The 26,480-nt window shown below is 38.6% G+C and overlaps 1 protein-coding gene across 4 annotated transcripts in view; it reads right to left on the bottom strand.

Moving 5' to 3' along the window:
• LOC149958325 (uncharacterized) overlaps nucleotides 1-26,480 on the bottom strand; it is an 80,226-nt gene that overhangs the window by 7,739 nt on the left and 46,007 nt on the right. For all 4 annotated transcript variants that reach the window (XM_090165764.1, XM_090165763.1, XM_090165766.1 and 1 more), the window contains 11 exons: nucleotides 14,684-14,881; nucleotides 13,260-13,547; nucleotides 13,094-13,193; nucleotides 11,407-11,805; nucleotides 9,225-9,437; nucleotides 8,830-9,153; nucleotides 7,889-8,326; nucleotides 6,243-6,644; nucleotides 3,910-4,395; nucleotides 2,706-3,089; nucleotides 730-996 (listed from right to left, as the gene is read on the bottom strand). In XM_090165764.1, coding sequence (XP_090021890.1) covers nucleotides 730-996; nucleotides 2,706-3,089; nucleotides 3,910-4,395; nucleotides 6,243-6,644; nucleotides 7,889-8,326; nucleotides 8,830-9,153; nucleotides 9,225-9,437; nucleotides 11,407-11,805; nucleotides 13,094-13,193; nucleotides 13,260-13,547; nucleotides 14,684-14,881 — 3,499 coding nt within the window. The remainder of the gene's footprint in view (nucleotides 1-729; nucleotides 997-2,705; nucleotides 3,090-3,909; nucleotides 4,396-6,242; nucleotides 6,645-7,888; nucleotides 8,327-8,829; nucleotides 9,154-9,224; nucleotides 9,438-11,406; nucleotides 11,806-13,093; nucleotides 13,194-13,259; nucleotides 13,548-14,683; nucleotides 14,882-26,480) is intronic.

The following is a 26,480-nucleotide window of genomic DNA, read 5'->3' as shown; positions in this document are numbered from 1 at the left end:
TTGAATATAGATGGTTCTTTTTTTGAGATTTTTAATATAGTGGGTTTTTTTTTTAGATTTTCAATATAGAGTTTTTTTTTAGATTTACAATATAGAGGATTTTTTTGAGATTTTGAATATAGAGGATTTTTTTTTGAGATATTGAATATAGATGGTTCTTTTTTTGAGATTTTTAATATAGAGGGTTCTTTTTTTTAGATTTTCAATATAGAGGTTTTTTTTTAGATTTACAATATAGAGGGTTCTTTTTTGAGATTTTGAATATAGATGGTTCTTTTTTTTAGATTTTCAATATAGAGGTTTTTTTTTAGATTTACAATATAGAGGGTTCTTTTTTGAGATTTTGAATATAGATGGTTCTTTTTTTGTGATTTTGAATATAGAGGGTCCTTTTTCAGATTTTGAATAGAGGGGTTTCTTTTTGGAGATTTTGAATAGAGGGGTTTCTTTTTGGAGATTTTGGATATAGAGGGTTACGTTTTGAGATTGTAAATATAAAGCGAGTTACATTTAGATATTTAATGTTTTGAATTTGTATATTTTTCTAAATTTTTAAGATTTCAAAAGTAGTCGCAACAAGGATTTAAGAATTTGAATATTATGACTGTTGATAGGTATTTAGTTGAATAATTTTAGGATTTTGAATAAAGAACGGCAGTTAAGATATGTAAACTACCGACCGATAGTGCTGCCATCTTTGTAGTGAACAGAATAGGCGAAATAGCTCACCACTTTCGGGGCTGGCATTTCGGCTTTTCCTGTGTTTGGACGACGTTGACGTCACTCTCGGGGGCGTGTTTTCACCGCTGGAGCTCCTTTGTAAAGAGGAGCTTCGGTTCGAAGTTCCGTTTCTGTCGGGAGATGGCGTCCGCGACTTACTCATACTTTTTATACGATTAATGATCTTGTACGCTTGAAGCTGATAGTCGTCCTCCTCCATTCCGTTCTGCTCCAAATCCACATTTTTATTCTTGTTGTTTTCGAAGACGTCGCCATCTGTGAAATAAAAAATTTCGTATTTTTGACATCTGTTTAGAAAAAACGTTTAAGTCTTAAAGCAAATGTCGGCTCGACGTAGCTCTTTTTTTGCAACAGATGTCGCTAGCGTCGAAATCAAAACAAGATGCTTAAGCAACATTTTGATCCAAAAGGCGGGACATAAAAGTACCCCTCGCGTTGATTGGCTCGTTTGTAAATTTGATAATAACTTCAATTATAGTAATTTTTTACAATATATTTTATATGAGATATTTAATTTGGGTTAAAGTCCACTAAGTTGTCTAATTATAATAATTATTAATAGTTCTCTGACGACGTTATCATTTGTAATTTTAAATTTTAGCTTTCCTTGTCATTAATAGGTGGCACCATGGACTAATTAACAACAGGGACGGTCCGGCCCGGGAAAAAAGTAAAAAGAACAAGCATCGACGCACTCTAGCGGTACTCGCGGGCATAACAGGAAATGCTTGTAAAGGCTGGTGATTCAAAATAACCGGGGGGGGGGGGGGGGAGAAAATAGGGAAAGAAGCTTCCTTGGAATTTAAAAGTTGAACCACGATATTACCATGCGGTGCTAATATATTAGTCTTTTAAATTAATCGTCGTAAAAATTTAGAATGTCGAGCTTTTCCGATCGTACATATAGTAAAATATTCTACTTACCGTCTGAAAGCAATTCCCAAATTTGTTACGGTGATTATTATTATCATAATATAATATTATTCATAAATATACATGATTGTACCAAGGCTTAATAGTTGTTTACCTTTTTTTGATGATGAATAATTTCCGAGATAATTTAGAATCTATCTTAGAATCGGAGGTGGAACAAATATCATTTAACTATACCAGTTATACTAAAATAATAACTATATAGTTATTTAACGTGATAACATGGATGGTTATGAGAGACGTTTGGGGTTTCCTTTGTAAACAACAATCTGAAAATTCAAATCACAACCGCTAAAACCGTTAAAAATCTGTTTCCTGTTTATGACGTTTGAATCACCAGGATAAAAACTAATTGCCTGGCAACGCTGCTGAACGCGTTAACACTTTTTTTTTGGGTCTTTATAGGGAAATGTTATAGATCTGGGCCGTCCCTGTTGTTAATTAGTCCATGGTGGCACGACCTCCAATAATGTCGTTTCTTCGAAGAATCGGATAGATTCATTGCCATCTCTAATAACAATTGCTTTATAATAATATAGGTGGCGTTGATAGAGCCGACAGTTGCTTTAATATAATTTTATATTTTATGAACTTAATAGTTGATGATGGATATTAAAAAAAACCCCAATAATTTCGCTTATAATAATAATAATCATCATCTACTAAGTTAATACCCAAGGCACCACCTTAGGCCTAAGTAATGTATTTGCAATGTACGATTTGACCTGTTTCTTGAGCCTTGGCTTTCCGCCCTCAGAAACTGGTCAGACAATGCTTTTTTAAGTTAACATAGTGACGTCAAAAAACCGTCAGCCACATCGAGACGAAAATCTGCCGCGATAAGCATTCCAAGTAGAGGTATGGACCCTTTATATTATGTTACTTATGGTATAATGAACTAATTTATATTCTAATTTTTATTTTACACTACCAAGGGTTAAGGGAAATAATAACGGAACACTTAATAGACTAGTCCAGTAGTCCGTTCTCTGAACATAAAAGGTTCTTGATCCAACCAAATGGGAACTTACTGGTTGGAGGAATTTCCATCCCGAACATGGTGAAGCTCTTGGGCGCTTCCGATTTAACCTCCCGGTTGCCGTTGATCAGGAAGCGGACCTTCTTCTTGCTGGTCTGCGTGTCCGAAGTGGAATCGGCGGCTTTCTCCTCGTCCTGGTCACTTCCGGAAGTGGAGGCGAGGACGTGCAGGTTGCGGTCGTAGCTGGCGGATCTCCGGTATTCTCTGTTCTTGCCGTGACGAGCGCGGTGAGACTCCACCGGGTTTCTGGAAGACCTGGAAGGCGAGTCCGTGTAGCCTCCGGAGGTTGGAGGTCGTGATGAACCGCTTAAAGGTCGTGTTGGCGGATCGTGGTTTACGTTACCCAATTCCAACATTGAAAGGGGTCTTTCATTTTCTGCAACATAACCAGAGGTACAATCATGTCATTAATCAGCTAGGCACCTCCTTTAGCCCAAGTCATCAATTAATAAAAAGCATGGATTAATTAACTAAGGGATTTTCCACGGGCTCAAAAATATCGAAGTTGCTTGCTACGAACGCCACCTATTAGCGAAAAGCGCCAATAGCTGAAATTTAATTTTTACCGATACAAACAACGCACACGGGAAAATCCGAGACACGCGGGAAAAAATGAAAACTTGTATCCGGTTTTATCGGTAAAACGGTGATTTGCGCATGCGCGGCTAAAATGATTTCGGAACAGTCACTAACGGCGGTGGAACATCCCTTAGTTCATTAATCCATGCACAAACTACATATGTAAAAACATTTAAGGGAATTTTCTATTTAAATTAATTAAATCATTACCCTTTCATTTTTATTCTAATACAATTATTACTGAATAATCTTGGTTGGTATTTAAGCATGCGCAGATACCGATTTTTGACTATCACTGAGAAACATCATAATAATAATCAGCTAGGCACCACCTTAGGCCTAAGTCATCATGCGACTTTTAAAGCCATTAATTCAGGTGGCCGGGTTACAATGCGTAGGAGGGTGGTGGAAAGCCCTGCATGCCACGCGATCGAGCCAACAGCTCCCTACACTCACTATAGCCACCAATAGATGGCAACCATAGTCCAGACGACTGGCGTTTCGCCTAGATTCTGGAAGATGCTGTCACCTAGAACCACCTTCCAGAAGCTTTTGGTAAGTGTTTTTTGCCAGAACCGAGACTCGCATCGCTTAGAGTATACTTGGAAGCCACGTACCTTTCCTTCTGTGTCCACTTCTAAGGATGACCGGGCTGGCCGGTCGCCCCTTCGTCTTCGAGGTGGCACTGGGCCTTGGTAAGTCTTCAATGACAATCTCTTTCTCAGTCCAAGGGGTTCGAGAAAGTCCCGTCGATTGGGAGCGTCTCTGCTTGTTCTTGCCGGCTTCCGGTTTGTTGGAGCTTCGTCCTCGGCTATCACATTGGCTCGTTTCCGGGGCTGGGGCGGCGGACTCGCATTCGGGTGAGGGTTCCCGGCGAGAAGCCCTGACCTTCGACAGAATGTTCTGTATCACATGCGCTTCGTTCTCGGGCGTTTTCGAGTCTTTGCCCGTTGTACTTGTGGTTCGCGGGATTCTGGACGTACTCGTGGTCGCGTTGTCTTCCCTGGTTTGAGCGACGCAACTCGTCGATTTGCTTTCCATGACCTTGGAACGACCTTCTGTGTCGCTCGAGTGTTTCGGTTTGCGGAGTTTGACTTGAATACCTACAGAAAGCAATAATAATAATCAGCTAGGCAGTGTTGGGCATTTTCGTCAAAGAGCCGCTCAGCTCATTCACCGCTAACATTCGCTAGCGTAATATCCGCTCACGCTCACGCATTTTTGAGCGGTAAAATAAGCGCTCCTCTCTTTTCGCTCTTCTTTGAGCGCTGAAATTGGCACTCCTCTCATTTTCGTTTCGCGCTCTTAAAAAAAACATTTTGCCGCTCAATTTCGCTCATAATAACAAAAGCGCTCACAATGAGAGGAGCGGTGCCCATCACTGCAGCTAGGCTGATACCCTAGGCACCACCTTAGGCCCAAGTCATCTAACGACTTTTAACCAGTAGCGGCGCTAAGGGTGGGCTGAAGTGGGCTTTAGCCCCCCTGCATTTCAGAGAGGGGCCACTTATTTATATTAAAAGGGCCACATATTTATAATTAAGAGGCCACATATTTGCATTTATGAATTTTCTTTATCTCTAGAAATTGGATTTATTGCCAAGAAACGTTTTTCTGGACAAAAATCTTTCAAATTCAATTCGTTTACTCAAGAAGATAGTAGACCATAAAGAGATAGATTTGGGAGGAAGGGAGCAGAAATAGGGACTTGGCAGCATGACGTAGATAATACGTCACCCATGCTTTTTACAATTGGAAAAAAAGGTATACCAGCATGGCGGCCATGGCCAAAGGTACGGCGTGACGTCATGCTGAATGGACAATAGAAAGAAAAGAAAAGGGGAAATTAGGGAAAAACCCCAGACATGCTCGTGTCCCCTCCAGATCGGATATAAGGTCAGTAGGGGGTCCAGTAAAGGTGACGAGAGCTGCTTGCTCTTCTCGCTTCCTGGAAAATTTTCGTTTTTTTCGGTTATACCACTTTTGCGAAATATGGTTAATCCAAGGTTCCCGCTAAGGGCTACAAAATACTTAGCCCACCTGTGAAAAAACCTTAGCGCCGCTACTGCTTTTAACTCTAGAGAAACCTCTTTTAACCATTATAATAATTTATTGGGATTTCTAGTGCTAAACTAATCAGCAAAACTATAATAGCGAAGATGTTTGCTAGTTTATTTTATTAGCCCTATAATAGATTACTCTAAATACGTTTATCAGTTATCAGTTCAGCTGTACCGAAAGTTTTCATCGCGCTGATTTGCATCGGGTTAAAAAACATTTAGTTTTAAAATTTTAATTTATAGCCTTTTTAATTTGGAACCATTTCACTAAATCATTGGTTCTCGAGATTAACTTTGAATGACCTTGAGCCATGAGTTGAATGTCATCAGAGTTTAAAAATTCTAAAGACCCCTACCAGATGATAATGTCTAACAAATTTTGATACTCTAGCATGAGTAATTTAAGTTATTAGCCCTTCAACCTGGTCTCTGGTACACTATTTTCATCACAACATTCTTGTTTTGCCTAAAATCCCTCGACTTGTTATTGCTGTAATTAGGTATGATGAAAGCTATTTTACGGGGAACACTTTTCTAATTGAAACCAACTTTTATCTCTAAGGATTCTCGAGAAAAATTTGAATGACCTTGAGTACGTGGTTCAAGGTCATTAAAATTTTCCGTTTCAATTGCCCTCCCGGCACAAGGTACGTGACCTGAAAACTGGATCGTTTTTTGTTTACACACTGTATATCGCAATGTAAATATTGTAATTTTTATATTAAAGTAATTATAAATTTACTTATAGTTAGTAGTTATTACCACCGTATAAACCCTTAATGCGTTAAATCCTCACGACACTATAGTTAGAGAGAAAGACAACCCCACTTCATGAGTTAAATCCTCACGACACAATGGTAAGAGACAAAGACCACGCCAGAGTAGCTTACCAATATTGTGCGATTCCTCGACGTCCTTAACGACTTCCTTCTCGGGCATCACGGGCCTCAAAGCCTCGATCTCGTCCCAATTGATGGTGCTGTTCCGTTTCTTCTCCGCGATGCGAATCCACTCGGGCTCCTCCTTGATGGAACTCTCAACTGCTTCGGCGGGCCGTGGCCGGTTCGGCGAAGGCACTCGACCGAAACGCGGAATCGGAGTGTCTTTGCGAACGGGCACTTGAGCCCGCTCTCGCGACTCCGAACAGGTTTCGCTTCTGGTTTCAGTCTTCAGAGACAAGTTCTCTTGGAAGGTACTCGCTTCCTTGTCCAGACTGCGTTCCGACGGCCAGTTTTGCAAGGAGATTGGTTCGTGGTAAGTGTCCGAACGCGAAGATCCGGGAGGCTTCGAGCCTACGGAATATCGGACGCGGGTTAAACCAATTGCCTCAATCCGGGACTGAAGGCTCGGAATGTATCATTTCCGGGTTCGTACAAAATTTCCGGAATTTAATTCCCTGGCATTTCAATGTTTTCCCTGACCAAATTACGAAATTCCCCCGACCATTTTTGTTGAATAATTGAATGGTTTGAGGTAAAATATTGAAAAACCATTTCTTATGTACATCTTTCAAAAATTTATTTGTCTGATTTTTTTGGGGGTCATTTTAAAATTCCCTTACTTATTTGGACCATTTTTCAAATTCCCTGACTTTTCCCTGACATTTTGAAACATTTTTAAATTCCCTGACTTTTCCAGGTCGTGTACGAAGCTTTTGTCCCATTGGGTCGATTCTTATTCAACCGAATCCCATTCGACCGTCATTTTGTTGGCTCACCAGTGAAAGCATGAAACCTAACCTAACCTAACCTAACGAAATAAACAGATTTCAATTTTATATTACTTTTTCGAATAAATGGGATTGCAAAATTAGAATTCGATCAATTGGGAAAGTATATTTTTTGATTCGATCCATTGGGAATTCGACCCAATAGGATTCTATCCAACGGGAATATACCGTGTACGAACCCTGAATTTACAAATTTCACCCAATTTTATTGCTAATTGATATCACAACCGAATGAAGGCACTGCCATGGTTAGATAGAGCACAGACCACCTACCTCGAAATAGGGGTAATTTTCTTTTTAAGAAAATAGCGAGTGAAAGTTTTTTATTTTACGAAATCAAAATAAAAAAGTCGTGCTTCTACAATACATTTTTTATTACTCGTCTTCGAACCTAAAAACTTTATCTACTTGCCGTTAGATGGCGCCACAACACATTCGAAACATTTACTACCAGCGATACATGTCCCTCTTGGGGTAGGTGGTCTGTGTATAGAGGAAACTAATACCAATCGAAAGATGTCTCAATTAAGTTTCTATCGAGTGCCATTGAGAAGATACCACCAAAACTAACAGTCTTTAATCCTCTATAACTAGAAGCAATGATGCTAAAATTAATTTTGTAAAGATTCTATTGATTGATCTATGCTGGTATTAACAGAAATTTAGTAACAAATTTAAAATATCTGACGTATATTGGTTATACAATATAAGACCTTGTTTAAGAACCTAACGTTATTGGTGTAGCGAAAGGGGTGTTATTCAATCGTGGAATCTGAAATGGTCTGATCGAAAGACACAACCACTCACCCAAATTTTCCCAGTCTATGACCTTGCGACGATCAAGGTCAATCTTCTTGAGCCATTCGGGCTTGCTTTCGATCTTGTTGAGGTTAGGCGAGGGCGTGAACCGGTGACCAGTGGGCGAACTGCGCCTGCTGGTCACTTCGACGGGGGTCTCCTCTCCGTGTTCGGTTCTTTGGTTCTGTCCGCGAGTGGCTGCTATGATGCGCTCCGTCTCCGCGTCGCCGATGACGGACGCTGGTCGAATCTGACCGCCGCTCTTGGCCGGAGACGCGCTGGTCGACATGACCAACTCCCTTATTTTGGAGCGCGACGGGGAAGGTGACGCCGCGGGCTTGCCACGACGGTCCCAGGTTTGGATCTGTACCCGTTGCCGCAGGTTCGGGTTCCGGCGACTGGGTTTGACTGGAGGACTTCCGCCACAGGAGTCCTCTTTGGAAGAGTCTACGATTTCAAAGAATGGATGTTTGGATTAGGGAAATTTACTAAATGGTTTGCTCATTTTTTTTTAATAAAATTTAAATTAAAAACCTTGATTTTAATAGTTTTTTTATTTAAATCAGCTTTTTATTTTAACTGATTGTTTATTTTTAATTTATTAAATAATTTAGGTCTATTTTCCTGGAAAATTCATTTATAAATCTCGCATGCATTGGAGATGATAACTAAATTTTAATAATCTTAATTAAATTTAACTACTAGTTGTAATTTTGTTTGATCCGAATTGTAAAGGCTACAGAAAATACATATGTACATTTTTCATAAATATATAGCAGTATAGTAGGTGATTTAAATCAGCGAATTTTTCACAAGCCTGGGAATCAGACAAGCCACAGGCCTGGGAATCAGACAAGCCACAGGCCTGGGAATCAGACAAGCCACAGGCCTGGGAATCAGACAAGCCACAGGCCTGGGAATCATACACACGGAACCCTTTCCCAACTAACCGTTAGACTTGGTAGAGGACACGTCCAAGGACGAAACTGAGGAACATCGGTCTTTAAGTTTCGGTGAGGCGTCTCCTTTGACGATAGTGTTTTTGGTTGGCGAGTCCATCGGAGGAAGACCGAATTCAATTTTGCTGGAGTGGAGGCCTTCCCGAGTGGACACCGAGCGACTGACCAAAGCGGAATGACCATTGTGGGTGGGCGGAGGCGGCGGAGGGTGGTTGGGCTTGATGAACACGACGGTATTGCTCCTGGCTGGCGTACTGCGACTGTTTTGGCCAGATGGCGAAGTCACCGATATGCCATGAGGCGACACTGTAGTACCTGAAAGGATTAAAATGTATTCACGAACCCCAGGTACATTTGGGAACACACTGTAGTCTTATGTCGTTTACCATTCTTCCTGGTGCGCGTGGCGTCTTCAGTCTTTCTTTCGGGCGACGAGCTACTGTCTCTCAGGAAGCTTCTGTTCGTGTTCGAAGGCGGGGACGTTTTCTTGGTGGCTATTCGGACTTGGACGCCGGCGTGGCGACTGCCTTCTTCTTCTTCGTCAATTTCATCCTGACGATGCAAACGATTATGGTTTGACGCCGTAATAAATGCATTGTCTGAAAACGAACCAATGACTTTATTAGTCACAAGCAACCCGAAATTACTATTAAATTAAAAAAATATAACCGAATTATTCTATAATTATATTTGTCTTTACAAGTATACCACTTTTGTTTCGTATCCAAAATCGCCTTGCCCAACTTTACAAATTTCCCCTCTTTGAGGTCAAATATAGATAATTTTTTATTTATATTAGCCAGAATGTATTTATTTATAACTAAGGTGTGGTTGATTAACCAATAGGTTGAGTAGCTTAAGCCTAGGGGTTTGCACCTTGCCAAGCTTTAGGGGGACCCGAGACTAGGCCAAAGCAAGGTCAAAGAGCAATAACTATGCTGAGACGATCAGTGGCCATCATGTTCGAAGTTCCCACCGGCACGAGCAGGGGGAAGGAAATACGTCACTGGAATGCACTTCAGTCGCGTCGGAAGACGACAGTTTTGGGGCACCAATGAGATACCGGGCTGGGTTGATTTGTTTTAAAGGGGAAGAGGTTACTGTTAGAGCTAGGAGCACTGCCCACACAAGGAGAACGCAACCCGTCATTGGTTTGACGCTTTAGCGCCTGCTGCCGTCGGAAAGGGAAAACTCGGAAATTGTCTCCCCCCCCCCCGCCCGTAAAACGTTCAGCGTAAAGGCTCGTCCAATGAAATTTGTACACAACACTGGGGTAGCTTGTTTAAAGGCTAGCCAGGGTTGGCAAGAGCCAGCCAGACTAGATTAAACCACCCTTTATTAAGCCGGATTTAACCACCAAATAAAATCCATGGTTAAAACCACTTTTTTTTTATAAAAAAAATTGAGAAATTAATTAGAAACATTGACAAAACTTAACCTTCACTTTTTGTCGCGAGTAATGAGAGCTAACATATAAGCAATTAGGGTATCTTAAAATTAATTTTGCGCGTGAAAATACGCTGCCATGTTAGGGTATAAAAGCGGGTAAATAAGTCTGCTATACCTCACAATGTAAAGGTACTGTCACGCGCAAAAACGTAATTTTTAAATCGGGAAATTTGAGCAATGAGGGCTTGATATAAGGAATTTGATCATTTTTATTAATAGTTTTAACCGGTTTAAACCACCGGTTACAGCCGGTTTTAACCATACTGGATTTTTCAATTTGAAAAAAAGCCGGTTTTTTGCCAACCCTGCCTAGCTGCGTTCTCCTTGTGTTTGTTGCTCCTAGGTTAGAGCGTGAGAGGTAAATCATCTCAACATAGTAATTATTTACAAGTATTAATAAATACGGTCTTGATATGAGTAGGAAGGTGACTCTTCGGATTATATTTAAACCAAAAAGCAATTTAGTGCTACGGCGGAAACACAAACCAGAATAATAAAATAACTTAAGAAATATTACCTTCATTAAATTTAAAAAAATTAATTTCAATTCTCTGACGATTATCAAATTCTTAAAATTAAAGGGAATATAACCTCAGGTATTTGATGTGGAACACCAACGTTTGCAGCTCTGGCCGCTCTTGCCTTTGGCTTTAAAAATGTTTGGCGCCACTGTACAGGGTAATTTGAAATTCATAAAGATTGCTTAGCAGGTTATATTCCCTTTAATTGACCCAAAACAAAACCTTAGGCCCAAGTCATCGAGCGACTTTTAACGCCTTCAATTCAGGTGGCCGGGTTAAATGGTGTAGGAGGGTTGTGGCAAGCCCTTCACGCCACGCGAGCCAACAGCTCCCTACACTCACTACTACCACTTTCCTCAACAAGTTTTTATTTAAGGGGAAACCGAAGAACTAGTAATAGTTAGTCGAGGGAGCTGTTGGCTCGCGTGCCATGCAGGGCTTGCCACCACCCTCCTACGCTTTGTAACCCGGCCACCTGAATTAATGACTTAGGCCTAAAGTGGTGCCTTGGGTATTAGCCTAGCTGATTATTATTAAAAGTGAAGTCTCCCTGATTGAAATTCAAAGCTAGCTAAGTTGAATCCGCTCATGGCTTCACCTCTATCCTGAAATGACAAATCCTCGATGTTCTCCTCGAAGGAATCACTCCTGACGAATGGGCGGATCATGATGTGGGTAGGGCCTTCGAGCCTCTCAGTCTTGGCGGGCGGCGCCGAGCGGAACTGTCCGAAGGGGATGACGGTGGGCGAGTGCACTCCAAACTTGCTCTGTTCCGCGTGGATATCCTCGACGCTCTTGGCCGGGCTGATCCTGGCGCCCAGCGGCTCCTTCAGAGTGATGCTGACCACCGTGGGCGCCGAAGTCCTCCTCTCCGAATAGGGCTTGCCCAGCTCGCTGGACACTTCGCTCGAGTGGTCGTCCGCGTCCGAGGACGACGTCGAGTCGGAAGAGATTCGGACGGTGCTGGTTTTGGAGAACGAAGACATGTTACGAGTCTCTGCAAATAACAGGAATGGAGTTCACATTAAAATTAAATTGGTAACAGCGGCGTGGTTCGCGAAGAGCAACAGCAACAATTTTTTAATATGTAAGACGACAAAATACTAAAGATGGACTTATAATGGTAATAGAAGCTGGATTTTATTGACGCGTCCTGTCAGTAATGAGATACCAAAGTACATTATTTATGTCGTCTTAAAGCAAGTGTTGGCTCGACGCAGTGGCGTATCCAGAAATTCGTCCATGGTGGGTCGAAGTATGTGGATGTTAAGAGGGGGTCAAGAATGGGGTGGAAAATTAGTACAGTCAAAGGTAGGTCCAAAGGGGGGGGGTCTGGACCCGGTAACCCATCCCTTGTCTACTGGCTAGACGTGTACTAGCTCTTTTTTTCAACAGATGTCGCTAGCGTTGACATAAAAACAAGATACTTAAGCTACATTTTGACCCAGAAAGGTAGGACATAAATGTACCCCTCGCGTTGATTGGCTTTTTTTTAAATTGGACGATAACTTAAATTATATTAATATTTCACAATATATTTTATATGGGATATATAATTTAGGTTAAAGTCCACTAAGTAGAGTATAAGTTGTGTAAATATAGTAATTATTAATTCTATTCACTATTTTGAATGTTAGCAGGGTGACCAGGGAAAAGCTTTGAAAATTTTATAAGAAAAATAGGAATTTTAGGGGCGAATTATAGGAAAATACAGGAAACTAAATAGGCGAATTATAGGAAAATATAGGAATCTAAATAGGCTAAATATAAAATAGGCGAATTATAGGAAACTAAATAGGCTAAGAAAAATATGGGAAAAATAATAAGGTAATTATTGCATATCGGTATACTTCCGACTCGAATCACCTAGAATATTGATAATGTTTTGTACACTGCTTTCTTGCATTATTGGATCACTTAGCGGATTTGTAAGGCTCGTATATTTCAAGGTTTTGTTTGAAAATGTTAGATGATGACACGTACAAAAAAGTTCTTTCATTTTCAAAAGACCGTGAAATTATAGGAAAATATAGGAAAATAGGTAAGAATAAAGGAAATAATAGGAAGGCATTCTAAAATATAGGAAATATAGGAAGTCTGGTCACCCTGTGTTAGCTTCCTTGGCCATTAATAGATGGCACCACGCTCATTTTTTCGGATAAATTCATTGTCATCTCTAATAACAAGGGCCTTATCATAATACAGGTGGCAATGATAGAGCCGACAGTTGCTTTAAAATGGGTAAGAAACGAAACGAATTTGCGTTATTAGTTAAAATTAGTTACCTGCACGAACTATCTCTTCTTCGCCAACACCCTCGTTGATTCTATTGGAACTGGACCAGATTTGTTCAGTGGACGAGTGGTTGTTGACCGGGGAATTTGACTGCGGGAGAATAACAAGAAGACATTAAACAAGAGAAACTTAGGCGAGCATTAAACGAAGACTGACTCTGGGCGTTGAGTTGTTATTGAGCAACTGCATGGGGAAGACCAGGACGGCGTGTTTGGGTGGGTGCTTCCATCCTCTGGTGGAGTCATCCTGGAGGTCGTCGTCTTTGTGGAGCTCTGACTCGCCGTGGACCAGCATGTCCTCTCGACCTTCGGGCTCGTCTCGGACGCTTTCGGAGCTGCGGACGTCATCGAGCAGATCCGAGTCGTTCGCTTCGACCACGTAGGGTTCCTTCGACTTGTTGGACGTGACGTACTCGTCGCTGTCCGTTGTTATCTTCTCGCTTATCTACGATAGATGGCGTTGCGTTAGTATCACTTTCGTCGCAAACACAGTTGGACTAACTGCTTTTCATATACTTCGAGAATAACGTATTTAGGATTACTGAGAACGTCAAGAGTAGATTGCGTTTTCGTAATAGGACATACAATAACAGGTTAACAGTAATAGTGAGTGTAGGGAGCTGTTGGCATGAAGGGCTTGCCACCACCCTCCTACGGATTGTAACCCGGCCACCTGAATTGAAGGCTTCAAAAATTCGCTTGATGACTTAGGCCTAAGGTGGTGCCTTGGGTATTAAGCCTAGCTGATTATTATTATTATTATTATTAAAATTCGAACTTCAAATAAAAACTTTGATATTCAAATGGCGACCGTTTCGCCATCTGTCGAGGACTACTAAAGTATAGCTTAATGTTTTTGGGTAATAATGAATTCATCATTTAAAGCAAGTATCTTCTCAACGTGAAGAAGCTCTTTTTCAACAGAGGTCGCTAGCGTCGAAATCAAAACAAGATGCTTAAGCTACATTTGGACCCAAAAGGCGGGTCATAAAAGTACCCCCCGCGTTGATTAGCTCGTTTGTAAATTTGACGGTAACTTAAATTATAGTAATTTTTACCAATATATTTTATATGGGATATTTAATTTGTTTAAAAGTCCACTAAGTAAAGTATAAGTTGTCTAATTACAATACTCTAAAATGGTTCTCTGACGACGTTATTGTGTCGCTATTTGGAATTTTAACTTCATTCGCCATTAATAGATGGCACCACGATCTCCAGTACAGTCGCTTTATCGAAGCATCTAATAGACTCATTGCCATCTCTAATAACAGGGGCCATTTCAAAATACAGACGCAATGATAGAGCCGCAACTTGCTTTAAATTATTTCTGGGTTCATACTAAAATCCACATTGATAAGCAACAATGGTCTTTTCACTACAGATTAAATTCAGGTGGCAATGATCGAGCCGACAGTTGCTTTAAATAATTTCCCATCACTAACTATCGAACGATAAAAAGTATTTCTTACAACCGCTAATAGATGGCATTAAAAAAATAGGGATAACGGTTCCTTTTTTCTTAAGTTCTCCGTAATTATAAATACGTTCTGGGTTGAAATAATTCGTGATTATGAAAACCTCGACGTTGGGTGACGTATCATTGTAATTGGCGTCGGAGGAACCGGAAATGGACCTCTCATCAAGTGTGTGGTCCCAGACTGAGGACACGAAGGACTTGAGCCCGGCCCTGGTCGGCGGGCGGCGATGTCCCAAGGAACCTTTCTGCGCTAACTCAGACTTTCCCTTCTGATGAGTATGGTCTAGGTTTGGTGTACTCTGAAAACGAAAATTAAATTAATTAATTAATTATAAAATACGTACTAGTGTACAACTTAAAATTAATTAACTTACGGTGTACTCTGAAAAAATTAATTTCATAATAAAACGCATACATTAACACTAGCGTGTAACTTAAAATTAACGAATTCATGTTGTACTCTGAAAAAATTAATTAATTAATTATAAAATGTGTACGTGAACCTAAACAAGCGTACAACTTAAAATTAATTAATTTAATTGTCTCAAATTTGAATGATTGTAAAAGTAGTTCTTTATGTTTAAATACTATAATTCAGTATTTTGCTCTCCGTAAGCCTTTGCTGAAATGTAAACAACAGGGTATTTCTAAGGGGTCATAACAAACCTGATAGTTAAGCAAATAATTCATAACGTGTAGATGAATTGAAATAACACTTGGTATCGCCAAAAGTAAAAATAGGCATAAATATGGCACTCCCTAATTTATTAAAGCTAATTTTGTCCTTGGTAGTAGTAATATCAATTTCGACCTATCCCATTTAAACTCTAGGGTGCTTTACTAAATCTTGATTGCTTAATAACTCTGATATTTTATAATTTTTAAACTTTGGTAGGTACTACGAACATTGAATAGAAATTAACCGGAATTAAAATATTTATTTACCAAAAGAAAACGTCTTATCAAAAATTCCTATATCGAAATTAAAACATTTCACGTATGATTTTAAACAAAAAATATATAGTTTTCCCTGACCGCGCCTAATTTTTGTCTCTTTTAAATGAAAGATGAACAACCTTTAGAAAAATATCGTCCATTTAAAACATTAAAATTATATTAGTTCTATTTTCCCTTTTTCTTCGAAAGTCAAGTTCAAGCGTGGAAGATTCACAATAGAAGAGCTATTTTGCTCCAAGAAAAAGAACCTTTTGTGACCATTCTTTTATAATAAAATACAATAAAACCAAGTTATCTCAGATTTGCTCTGAATCAAATTTGGGCGTATTTAGATTTGGAACAGATGGATCGAGCCGATAGCGAAATTCTGCAAATAACTCGCATTTTATACGAAAAAAGGGAAAATAAGCTTCTTTCAAGTTTGAAAAAAAGGGGCAGCTAAACAGATTAAAATGATATTCAGTGAAGCAAAAACGGCTTCAGAGATAAAACTAAAAATTCGGTCTATGAAGCCAGTTTTGCATCGTCATTTTTATTTAAAGGATTTAGGGCTATAGAGATGAATTTACGGAGCTCAAGATATTAGAGAATTGTTACCTTTTACAGTTCTGCGACGCCAAAAACTATAGAGCTAACGCCATGCGCTGACAACTTACAAGGAGACATCCCGAAGTGTAACCCACCGATTTTGTTCAAACTCGGGGGATTGGTAGACCTTCATGTATCATGAAAAATCCTAAAGGAAATAAATTCAATGGGCCATGGCAACGAAAAATGTTTTGACAACACAAAATATTAAATTTTCCCATTGAAAATAACATGGGATTTTTACCTCAAATTGATCAACAGTTGATAAATTTTTATGTTTTTTTGTCAATTTTTATCTATTTTTGTATATTTTTGACATTTTCGAAATTTAGAAATTTGTTCAAATTTTTCACAGGGGGGGGGGGGGGTCCTAGGAATCGTTCAGAAACCCATGTTATTTTCAATGGGAAAATTTCTATTTGTTGTTGTCAAAAACATTTTTCGTTGCCATGGCAAAACGGTTGCCCATTGAATAAATTCCCTTTAGGATTTTTTAAGTTACATGAAGGTCTACCAATCCCCCGAGTTTGAACAAAATCGGTGGGTTACACTTCTCCTTGTTAGTGAAACATATCAGAATGATTTATTTCAACAAATTATTGTGCTAAATTGTGGCGGAGTGGTTAGCACTTTCGTCACTGGGTGAAAACTCGGAATTGTAACCCGGCCACCTGTTTAAAGGCATTATAAGTCGCTAGATGACTTGGGCCCAAAGTGGTGCCAAGGGTATTAGCCTAGCTAGCCGATTACTCCCGCATTAAGGTTGCCAGTTCTCTGCCTACTGGTGAAGGAGGTTTTCCCCGAGTTCTTAGACTTCCCCTTTACATAAAAACTTTTAGAGGTTAACGGAAATGTATGTAAGGAGCTGTCGTGGCATGAAATATAACATGCCAACCCGAATTGAAAGTCGCTAGACGACTTGGGCCTAAGGTGGTGCCTAGGGTTAGCTTCTCCTATGATCTAGCGTCTGCTACAAATTAAAAAGTCATAAGAACGTTTTTCTTAAATAAACTTATCAAAATATAATTACACGATGCAAAAATTAAATTAAAATGCAAGTATCATTACTTGCCAAGTCAAATTTACGAATACTGATAGTACAGTCTGCTTTAGCCGCTACCAAAGGGGGCGTAGCGATAGTTTTCGGTCGCCAATTGATAGTTATTTACCTATTTCCGTCATCATGTGAACATTAAATATTGCGAGTAAACCCGGGTACACGACGGATAAATAATTAATTGGACGATACTAAAGCAATAGTAAAAAAGCCATAGTTGATGTTTACTACTTCGTTGTCGAGTATCCTGCTACATCGGAAAATACAACAATACCATCCTGACTTGTTATCTAATAACGACTTGGTATAAACTAGCATTGAAAACGTTTTCAATAGCTAGTTTCATACTCATAATTGAAGCAATTTAGTCGGTCGTCTGACCGTGGTTACAGAGCCACGAAGCGACCAACGCGAGTAGTTCATAAAACTGCTAGATTTTGGTCTGCTAGGCGGGCGATAAATTACCAAGGATAATTTTACACAATGAACTTCTAGAAGTTTGGTTTTCAAAACAGATTAACAAGTAGTTGAACTTAGAAACTTATTGGTTAGAAAGTTACATGGCTTAAGAAAACATTGACCGCATTACAGAATGATATTGGTAAAGTGGGGTACAAAATGTTTGAATTTGTCCTAGACAATAGCGTTTGAATCACTTTCATAGGTTGCTAAGACCACATAAGTAAGTTCATTTTAAACTGGAATCGGTCTCCTACAGCATTTCAATACTAACAATGTAAGTGTCTTGTAATTTACCAAGAGCTAACCACAAAATTTTGATTGACTGACACTATGGAAGAAAATTCGAAATGTTTGGAAGCGTTTAAGTTAAAAATGGTACGGTTAATAAGTCCGAAATTTTACTTTAAAGAATTATTTCGGTACACATACTTTAATCAAATTAAAAATTATTATTATGTCAAGGCTGCACCAGATGGCGATAGTGCTACCCTTAAAATTAATTCAACGTTAACGGAGTGGCCCAAAATCGGTTTTGTTAGTGGCCCTATTTTTCAATGGTGTTACTACGCCTTGGTCAATATATTGCAATAAGAATCGCACGATAGCGGCTAAGTAGCCGTATGGGTTCCGCATTTTATCAGTGGAATCTGAAAACGTGAGTTCTTTCGCCACCGGAGACCGAAACGTACTTTCAAATTTAATGCGAAGCGCCAAGCTTTTTCGAAGGCCCTAATTGAAATGAAAAAGACATTAAACTCAAAAATACTTTATACGTTTCGGTGTCTTATTTTATTGACTACAAAATCAACGCCATCTTATTTTAATACGAGTACACAGCCACCCGGCGACAAACTTAGTTGGTTTTCGCGTCTTTAAAGCAACTGTCGGCTCTATCATAGCCACCTGTATTATGATAAGGCCCTTGTTATTAGAGATGGCAACGGATCAATCCGATTCTTCGGAAACCGACTTTACTGGAGAGTGTTGTGCCATCTATTAATGGCCAGGGAAGCTAAAATTCAACGATAACGTCGTCAGAGAGCCATTGTAGAGTACTATAATTAGACAAGTTATACTCTACGTAGTGGACTTTAACCATAATTATATATCCCATATAAAATATATTGTAAAAATTACTATAGTTTAAGTTATCGTCAAATTTACAAACGAGCCAATCAACGCGAGGGGTACTTTTATGTCCCACCTTTTGGGTCCAAATGTAGCTTAAGCATCTTGTTTTGATTTGGACGCAGCGACATCTGTTGAAAAAGAGCTTCTTAACACTTGCTTTAAATACAAACTAACGCGATGCTGGCACGAACTACTTCACGCGGTACTGTCGTCATGACAGCAGACTGATTCAAAGGATGTTCGTTAAATTTTCAACAGAAGGCGCTGCTGTAGTTCACAGTAGCAGCACCAATCTTCCAATACCAAAAATGAATACAGGTATTTACGAATATGGGACTGACGAAGATTCTAAACAAAAATTCACCTGCTTTAGATTTCTAGTGAAAAAGACCACAGACCACCTACACCAAGAAGGACTGGCATCGACCTCGGAAAAAGATGTCTCAAAAGTGATGAGACTTTATTTTACAGCAAACAGAAAATAGCGCGTGAAAATCGTTTTAAGCCGAAATCTAAAAATTTCAAGTATATAAATGATGATCATATAATTGGTCCCTGACTAATACAAAAATAACCAATAAAACGGAATACGACATAGATTACGTAACGTTGGGCTTTAGTATTGCCCAAACACGAAATGTCGTCGTCGCGTACACTACTTCACCTCGTAAGCCGAAATGTAAAAATCCCGTTAGAATAATGAAAAGCTTACCCGTAAAGGCGCGTCGAAAGTAAATTCGAACAAGAAAATCTCAGAGACGCGATTAGAGAACATAGTTCCGTACACGTTCTCTATCTTTGGCGCACCACCATGACTAGATTCACCCATTCAAATAATTCACCACGCGAAAGATGTTATAGGATAACACCATCGGGTTAAAAATAGAGACTACCTGTAGATCGGCCGAAGAAGAAGTATTATGATTTTAACCAAGTTGATTCGGGCGCTGCAAATGGGGGGCGATACAAAGGAGGGGGGAATAAAATTATCGGAACAGACACACGCACACAATGATTTAGAGCGCGTCACGCTCTAAATGATTCCTCGTTCTATTCTTACAGCGGTAAATAGCCGCTTACAGCGTTTAGCTAAAACGCCCACTGATTGGCAGACAGCTGTTGCCTTCGATGTCAGGTGCCGTAATTGCGAATAAGAGTGATATATGGAAATGGATTTGCTCTTTAGACCAAAAACGAGCCGTCGCGGGTTCCGCGGTATCCATATAGCGAAAATCGTTAATGGATACCATAAGTGTATAATATTGTTACATAAGTGTGACACTTCCTATTCTTCACATGCAAACGTTTTACTAACATTGTAAGAGCTATTCACAAACAGGGTTAGAAAAAACCGGTTGTAACGGGTGGTTTAAACCGGGTACAGCCACTAATAAAAAATGCTCAATTTGCTTATATCTAGCCCACATTACTTAGAAAATGCCCAAATTGCCCGATTTAAAAATTACGTTGTTGCGCGTGACAGTACCTTTACATTGTGACCCAACAATTGCTTATATCAAGATCTCATTACTTACGACAAAATGTTAAGGTTAAGTTTTAGTTTCGTTTTGGAATAAAAATGCAGAATATTATATTCTACATTTTTTATTTGAATTAAATAGTATTTAAAATATTCAATGTTTCTAATTCATTTCGCAATAATGTTTTTCATAAAAAAAGTGGTTTTAACCATGGATTTCTTAAACCAGTCCGGCTGTTCACGAATCACGAGACAGACTGCATTACGGGCTTCGTCGCCGTTTTGCGTCCGCTTACTAACGCGTTACAGGTAGCCTTTGACAGCGCCTCGCTAGGGGGAGATTTTCCTCTTGTGATGACGTCACTCCGTTACTAGCTCTCAGTAAAATATTCCCCAAAGTGACAAACTTATGGAAAATTTTATAGACTTATGTGGATACTTATACATTACTTATTACATATAATGTCCGGTTAAATTATAATTTAACCCTTACTTTAACCTAGGAGCAACAAACACAAGGAGAACGCAGCTAGCCTTTAAACACGCTGACGCAGTGTTGTGTACAAATTTAATTGGAATCTTTACGCTGAAAGTTATACAGGCAGGGGGAAGACAATTTACGAATGTTCCCCTTCCGACGGCCACAGGCGCTAAAACGTCTAACCAATGAAAAATGTTCACACAAGAAACTGCACGACATTTGTGTGGACTGCTGTGTTTGTTGCTCCTAGCTTTAACACTGGAAAAAATTCCCGATTAAGCGTTGTAAGAAATATTTTAACAACATTCTGCGAAACTTCGCGACTACGAGCAACCTAAACAGTCGCCTGGATATCGCGAAAATAACAAAAAGGTAAAAAGTAAATAGCGTGTTTCGAATCACGATCAACGTCTATAGTGAGTTGCAGGCTAAGAAAGACAAAATATATAGTACAATCGGCGCAAGGATGCCTCAGATCGTTTCCGGTCATTCCACCGCGCGAAATTTGAATTTGGCCATTTTACGGTCAAATTCGAATTTTGCTCTTTTTGTCGTCTTTTAGCGCCATCTAGAGACCGAAATTGGAATCTTTATTTTTTAATTTCATAATTGTGGTGGCGAGCAAATTTAAAAGATAAGGCATTCCTATCATTCTTAAATATAAAATAGTATGTATAATTATTTATTTTTGTAAATTTATTTCTACGTCTTACCAGTTAAATCGGCAGTTTCTTTTAAAATAGTTACCACGCTTTCTTGGGGGTAACGTTGTCTTAATGAGCTATAGACGTTTAAAATTATATTTTTCTCTTTACTTGTTAACAATAAACCTTTATCATGCTTTTTATAGTAACCTCTTGGACTATTTAAAATATTTGGAGCTTCAATTATCGAACCTTCTTTAGCTGTATTCAGTAATTAAATTCGTGACAACATGAAATTAAAAAATAGATTCCAATTTCGGTTCCTAGATGGCGCGAAAAAACGATGAAACTCACGAAATTTGAAATTGACCGTAAAGTGGTCAAATTTAAATTACGCGCGGTTGACTGGCCGGAAATGATCTGAGGTATCCTTGCGCCAACTGTACTATATATTTTGTCTTTCTTAGCCTGCAACTCACTATAGTGATTTTATATTTGCAAAAAGGGATTATTTCTAGAACTTAGGCAACCTTCACAATTTGCAACTTTATCTGCGACAGAGTAGTAACTCAAGTGTCGCGGATATCGCGACACGCGCAGAAAAATATTTATTTAAAAAAATACTATTTAGGACCGAAACGAGTCTAGGTGGCGTAACGGTGCTAGCTTCTCGAGGTAGCGCCTATGATCTAGCGTCTGCTAGAGACAAATTAAAAAGTCATAAGAACGTTTTTTTCATAAATAAACTAAATCAAAATATAAGCAACCGAATCAAAAAATGATATTAAAAGCAAGTATCATTATTTATTAAGTCAAATTTACAACCGAATCAAAAATTATATTACATTATATTTGTAGACAAATTATCGAATAAAGATGAGGAAAAACTAATAGCGTCTACTTTAGCCGCTACCTATCTAGGTTTCAATGGCGAACCAAAGAGGGCGTAGCGATAGCTTTCCGTCGCGAATATGAAATATTTAAGAATTAACAAGGGTTTAAAGGACAGACCAAACACCGCAAAAATAAGCCATATTAAAACTTCAAACTCGAAACTTATTTTTAAAATAGACAAAAGGGTCGAGAGCTTCACGGTTTGCTAAATTTCTAAACGTCTTAAAATCCTAAGAAAATAAACATTTTAAAATTAATGATCAACATCTCGGGAATACACGAACCAAATACGGCCATGTCAGAAACTATTGTACGCTAATATTTATCATTGTTTTTTACGTGTTGGAATTTTTTCGACCAAATCGAAATGGCTTGATTTTAAACTCAATTTTCCCTTACCTAGCTGCTCCATTTAACATTATATATTACGTTGCCATTTTATTCGACATTTTCATTTAAAAAATTGAGTTTAACTCTTTCAATACGGCCAAGTTATTAAACTGAACTTGGCTGTTGAACGGACAACAACATGGCGGTGCCCGTTGTAAGTGGTGTCATGAATAACAAAATAAATCATAAGTATGTCACACGCGACACCCTTGTGTTTTGTGGGGTGGCGGAGTGGTTAGCACTTTCGCCTCGCAGGAAGAGGAACCGGGTTCGATCCCAGCTTGTGGCACTGGGTGAAAACTCGGAACAACTCCTTCCGCGCTGAGTTTGCAAGATATCTCCACCCGCTGGTTTAAGGGGTTTTCCCCCCGAGATCATCGGTTTCCCGTTCCATAAAAACTTGTGGAAGTTAATGGTAATAGTTGTTGGCTCGCGTGGCATGAAGGGCTTACCACCACCCTCCTGCGCATTGTAACCCGGCCACCTGATTTAAGGCATTTTAAGTCTCTAGATGACTTGGGTATTATTATTATAAAACAGGGTTGAAAAAAAAACAGTTTTTTTTTAATAAAAACCGGGTTTTTTGGTTTAATTTATATTTATTTAAACACTGCTTTATTTTACATTTAATCTATTTTTCGCTTTGTTTAACCGTGCAAATAAATTACCAATCAACCAAAAATTAATATGAGTAATAAAAAGTATGCCTAGATTAAACCATGTACAATCTTTCTAAAAAATTTATAGAAAAAGTAGGAAATTTTCAAGTGAATCAGAGGAAAATATAGTCAAAACTAAGCAAAAATAAGGATTCTTATCGAGAAATAGTAGATAAAATAAAGTGAAATATAGGATGAAGTAGGGTACACGACGACGGAATGTTTTCGGGTTATATAGTACAAGAGAAAACCTAAGGAATTTACAGAAAGGTATTGAAATTATAGGAAATATTGTCACCTTGTAAATGTTTTAGAAATGTTATCATTTCGGTAACAATATGTACAAACATTTTGGAATAATTTTTAGTTAAAAAAACAAATTAAAAAAAACCATGGTATTTTTTAATAAAATCACTTGGTTAAAACAAGAATGTATTTATTTATACTCAGGGAGAATGAATATGTCGAGACTATCGACGGACACGTTGAGGCCCTAACCCCGTCACGCTAAGGGGGGGGGGGGAGGAGGCGGTCTTATTTTTTTGCGACCTCGCAGCAGCGTTAATCTCGTCGAAAAACGTAATTTTTAAGAACCAATGAGATTGCAGTATTATTTGATTTTATTAAATCGGAGGAGCATACCGGGGGCCCCAACGGGTGGAATTGGAGAAACGCTAAAAATAATCTCGACATATTCATTCTCCCTGAGTATAAATAAATAAATAAATAAATACTTTCTTGGTTAAAACTAATGTTGTAAGTCGGAAAAAAATAAAAAAAGTTTTCATTCCATGATTAGTCTAATATATTGTTTACAAATTTAAATACAGCGGCATTTTCGCCTCATTTTTTCGAATCTGAAAGTAAAACTAAACCTCTAGACTAGTTTAAACTGATTAACAATGTAACACTATTAATTTTTTGTAGTATGTTTACTGATATTAGACATTTTATATCGATAAAAAGTTAAGGGGTTTTCCCCCGAGTTCTTCGGTTTCCCCTTCCATAAAAACTTGTATAGGTTAACGGTAATAGTTAGTGTATGGAGCTGTTGGCTCGATCTCGTGGCATGCAGGGCTTGCCACCACCTTCCTACGCATTGTAACCCGGCCACCTGAATTAAGGGCTTCAAAAGTCGCATGTTGACTTAGGCCTAAGGTGGTGCCTTGGGTATTAGCCTAGCTGATTATTATTATTATTATTATTATTATTAAACCTTAAAAACCTTTAAAAAGTAATTTATGTTTCATTTTTTTTATTTTTCCGTAAAATTAACAACACTAGTTTAAACCACGATTTAAATCAGTGTGGTTTAAACCAGCCAGCCCTGTTATAAAAAAACACGGGTCATACTTACGGTAAATTTAGCTACGTAACTTATGATTCCAGTGCATAAGAGCATAAAGCATCTAATGAATATTCAAACGGCGTACCCATTGCAAGACGCAAAGGCTTAATCGCTTAAGCCATCATCAATCAAATCCGCCGTCAATTAATGCGGCAAACAATACGGCTGCCATTTCCTGTTTCGCGTCTACGGCTAAGCGATATCTCGCAAATCTTTGTTAAGTTCAAGGATCAATATTTGACAAAATGGCGGACATTGAAAGCGATACTCGAAGCTCCAGAGGCGTTTTTACTAGTTGTCACGCTCCGGGTGTCCGTCGACCGTGACGCCATCTTTCGGAGCCACGCTGCACTACAATGATAACACTAACACGCGCAACGGGGGATTGCGCTGAAGGAATTTAGCCTTTTTTTTTACTTTTTGTAGATTCTAATCAATCGACTATTGTATTTTCAGGTAGTTTTCCCTCTTGTTGGGTTCCCGTAGACTAAAATTAGGGGCTTTTGTTTCACAAAAATGCCAAAATTTCGTAATTTTTTTATTGTATTATGAGAGTTTGAACCTATTATAGTTATTACGTTTTTAGAGTATTTTTTTTAAGTACAATAGAGCTTGAATCTTTACAATTAAGCGTAGTAACGGAATTACAAGGAGAGTACCGAGGTGTTTATTGCCGATTTTGTTCAAAGTCGGGCGTAATGAAGACCTATATGAGATATGAAATTTCCCAAAAGGAGACGTTGCACTACGACCACTTAAAACAAAAAAATCTCCATTTAAAAAAGTATGGGATTTTCTCGGTTTCACAGGGTACCTACGGTTTTTTTTTAATTTGAAAATCACGAAGTGGGTAATTTGGACCACATTTAGGTAAAGTTCATCAAGTTTTGGTAATTTGTAACATTTTTGGGTAAAATTTTAACAATTTTTGGGTAAAATTAGGAAACAATTTTTTTTGTTTTAAGTAACATTTTCGGTTGCCATGGCAAATCGAATGGGTAGTGCAACGTCTCCTTTTGGGAAATTTCATATCTCATATAGGTCTTCATTACGCCCGACTTTGTACAAAATCGGCAATAAACACCTCGGGTACTCTCCTTGTTAGTACAGTCTAGTTTGGTAAAAAGCTTCACGAGTTCAGCTTTACTCAGAATGTCATTATTGAATTTTAACCTCAAACTTAAGACTAACTAAAACTTACTAACAGTAATGTGTAATAATAATAATATTTTTGTTCAATCTAAAACTAAGCCTTGGCCATTTAGAGTAAAGTTTATCTCCAGACTAAGGAAGTAAATCATTAATCTAACTGTGTTTGGCGACCAAGTTCGTTTGCCTTAACTCAAAGATATAGCTTAGTTTAATCTATTTATATCTTAACGTGTTCGGCTATACACTGAAAATGTCATTATTTAATATTATCAGAAGTAAATGAACCGAAGTTATCAGACTGCTATATTCCCCATGTTGGATGCGGTTTCCTAATGAGGTTACATTTTGACCTCGAATTTGAAATTTTGCGCGCTCCTAGGCCGAAAAAAAAAAGTTTTGTTTTTATGAAACTATTTTTTATACATAGAAATAGCTAGAACCACAATTCCCAAGCGCAATTTATCGCGTCAAAAGACGGGGAAGAAAATTGGCTTTTATTTGACTCGATTTTCTCATCATTTTCAGAAGGAAAACGCCCTCCGATTCTGAGCGCTATTTCGATAACTTCGGTTCATTTACTTCTGATATTATGATCGAACGTGAGAAACTAGAATTTTGCAATAAGAGTTAGCTCGTCTGATTACGAAGAGTTTGA

The sequence above is a fragment of the Leiobunum rupestre genome, chromosome 2, assembly GCF_980474605.1.
Source record: "Leiobunum rupestre chromosome 2, qqLeiRupe1.1.hap1, whole genome shotgun sequence".
NCBI lineage: Eukaryota > Metazoa > Arthropoda > Arachnida > Opiliones > Sclerosomatidae > Leiobunum > Leiobunum rupestre.
This window is presented reverse-complemented; position numbering and strand designations above follow the sequence as displayed.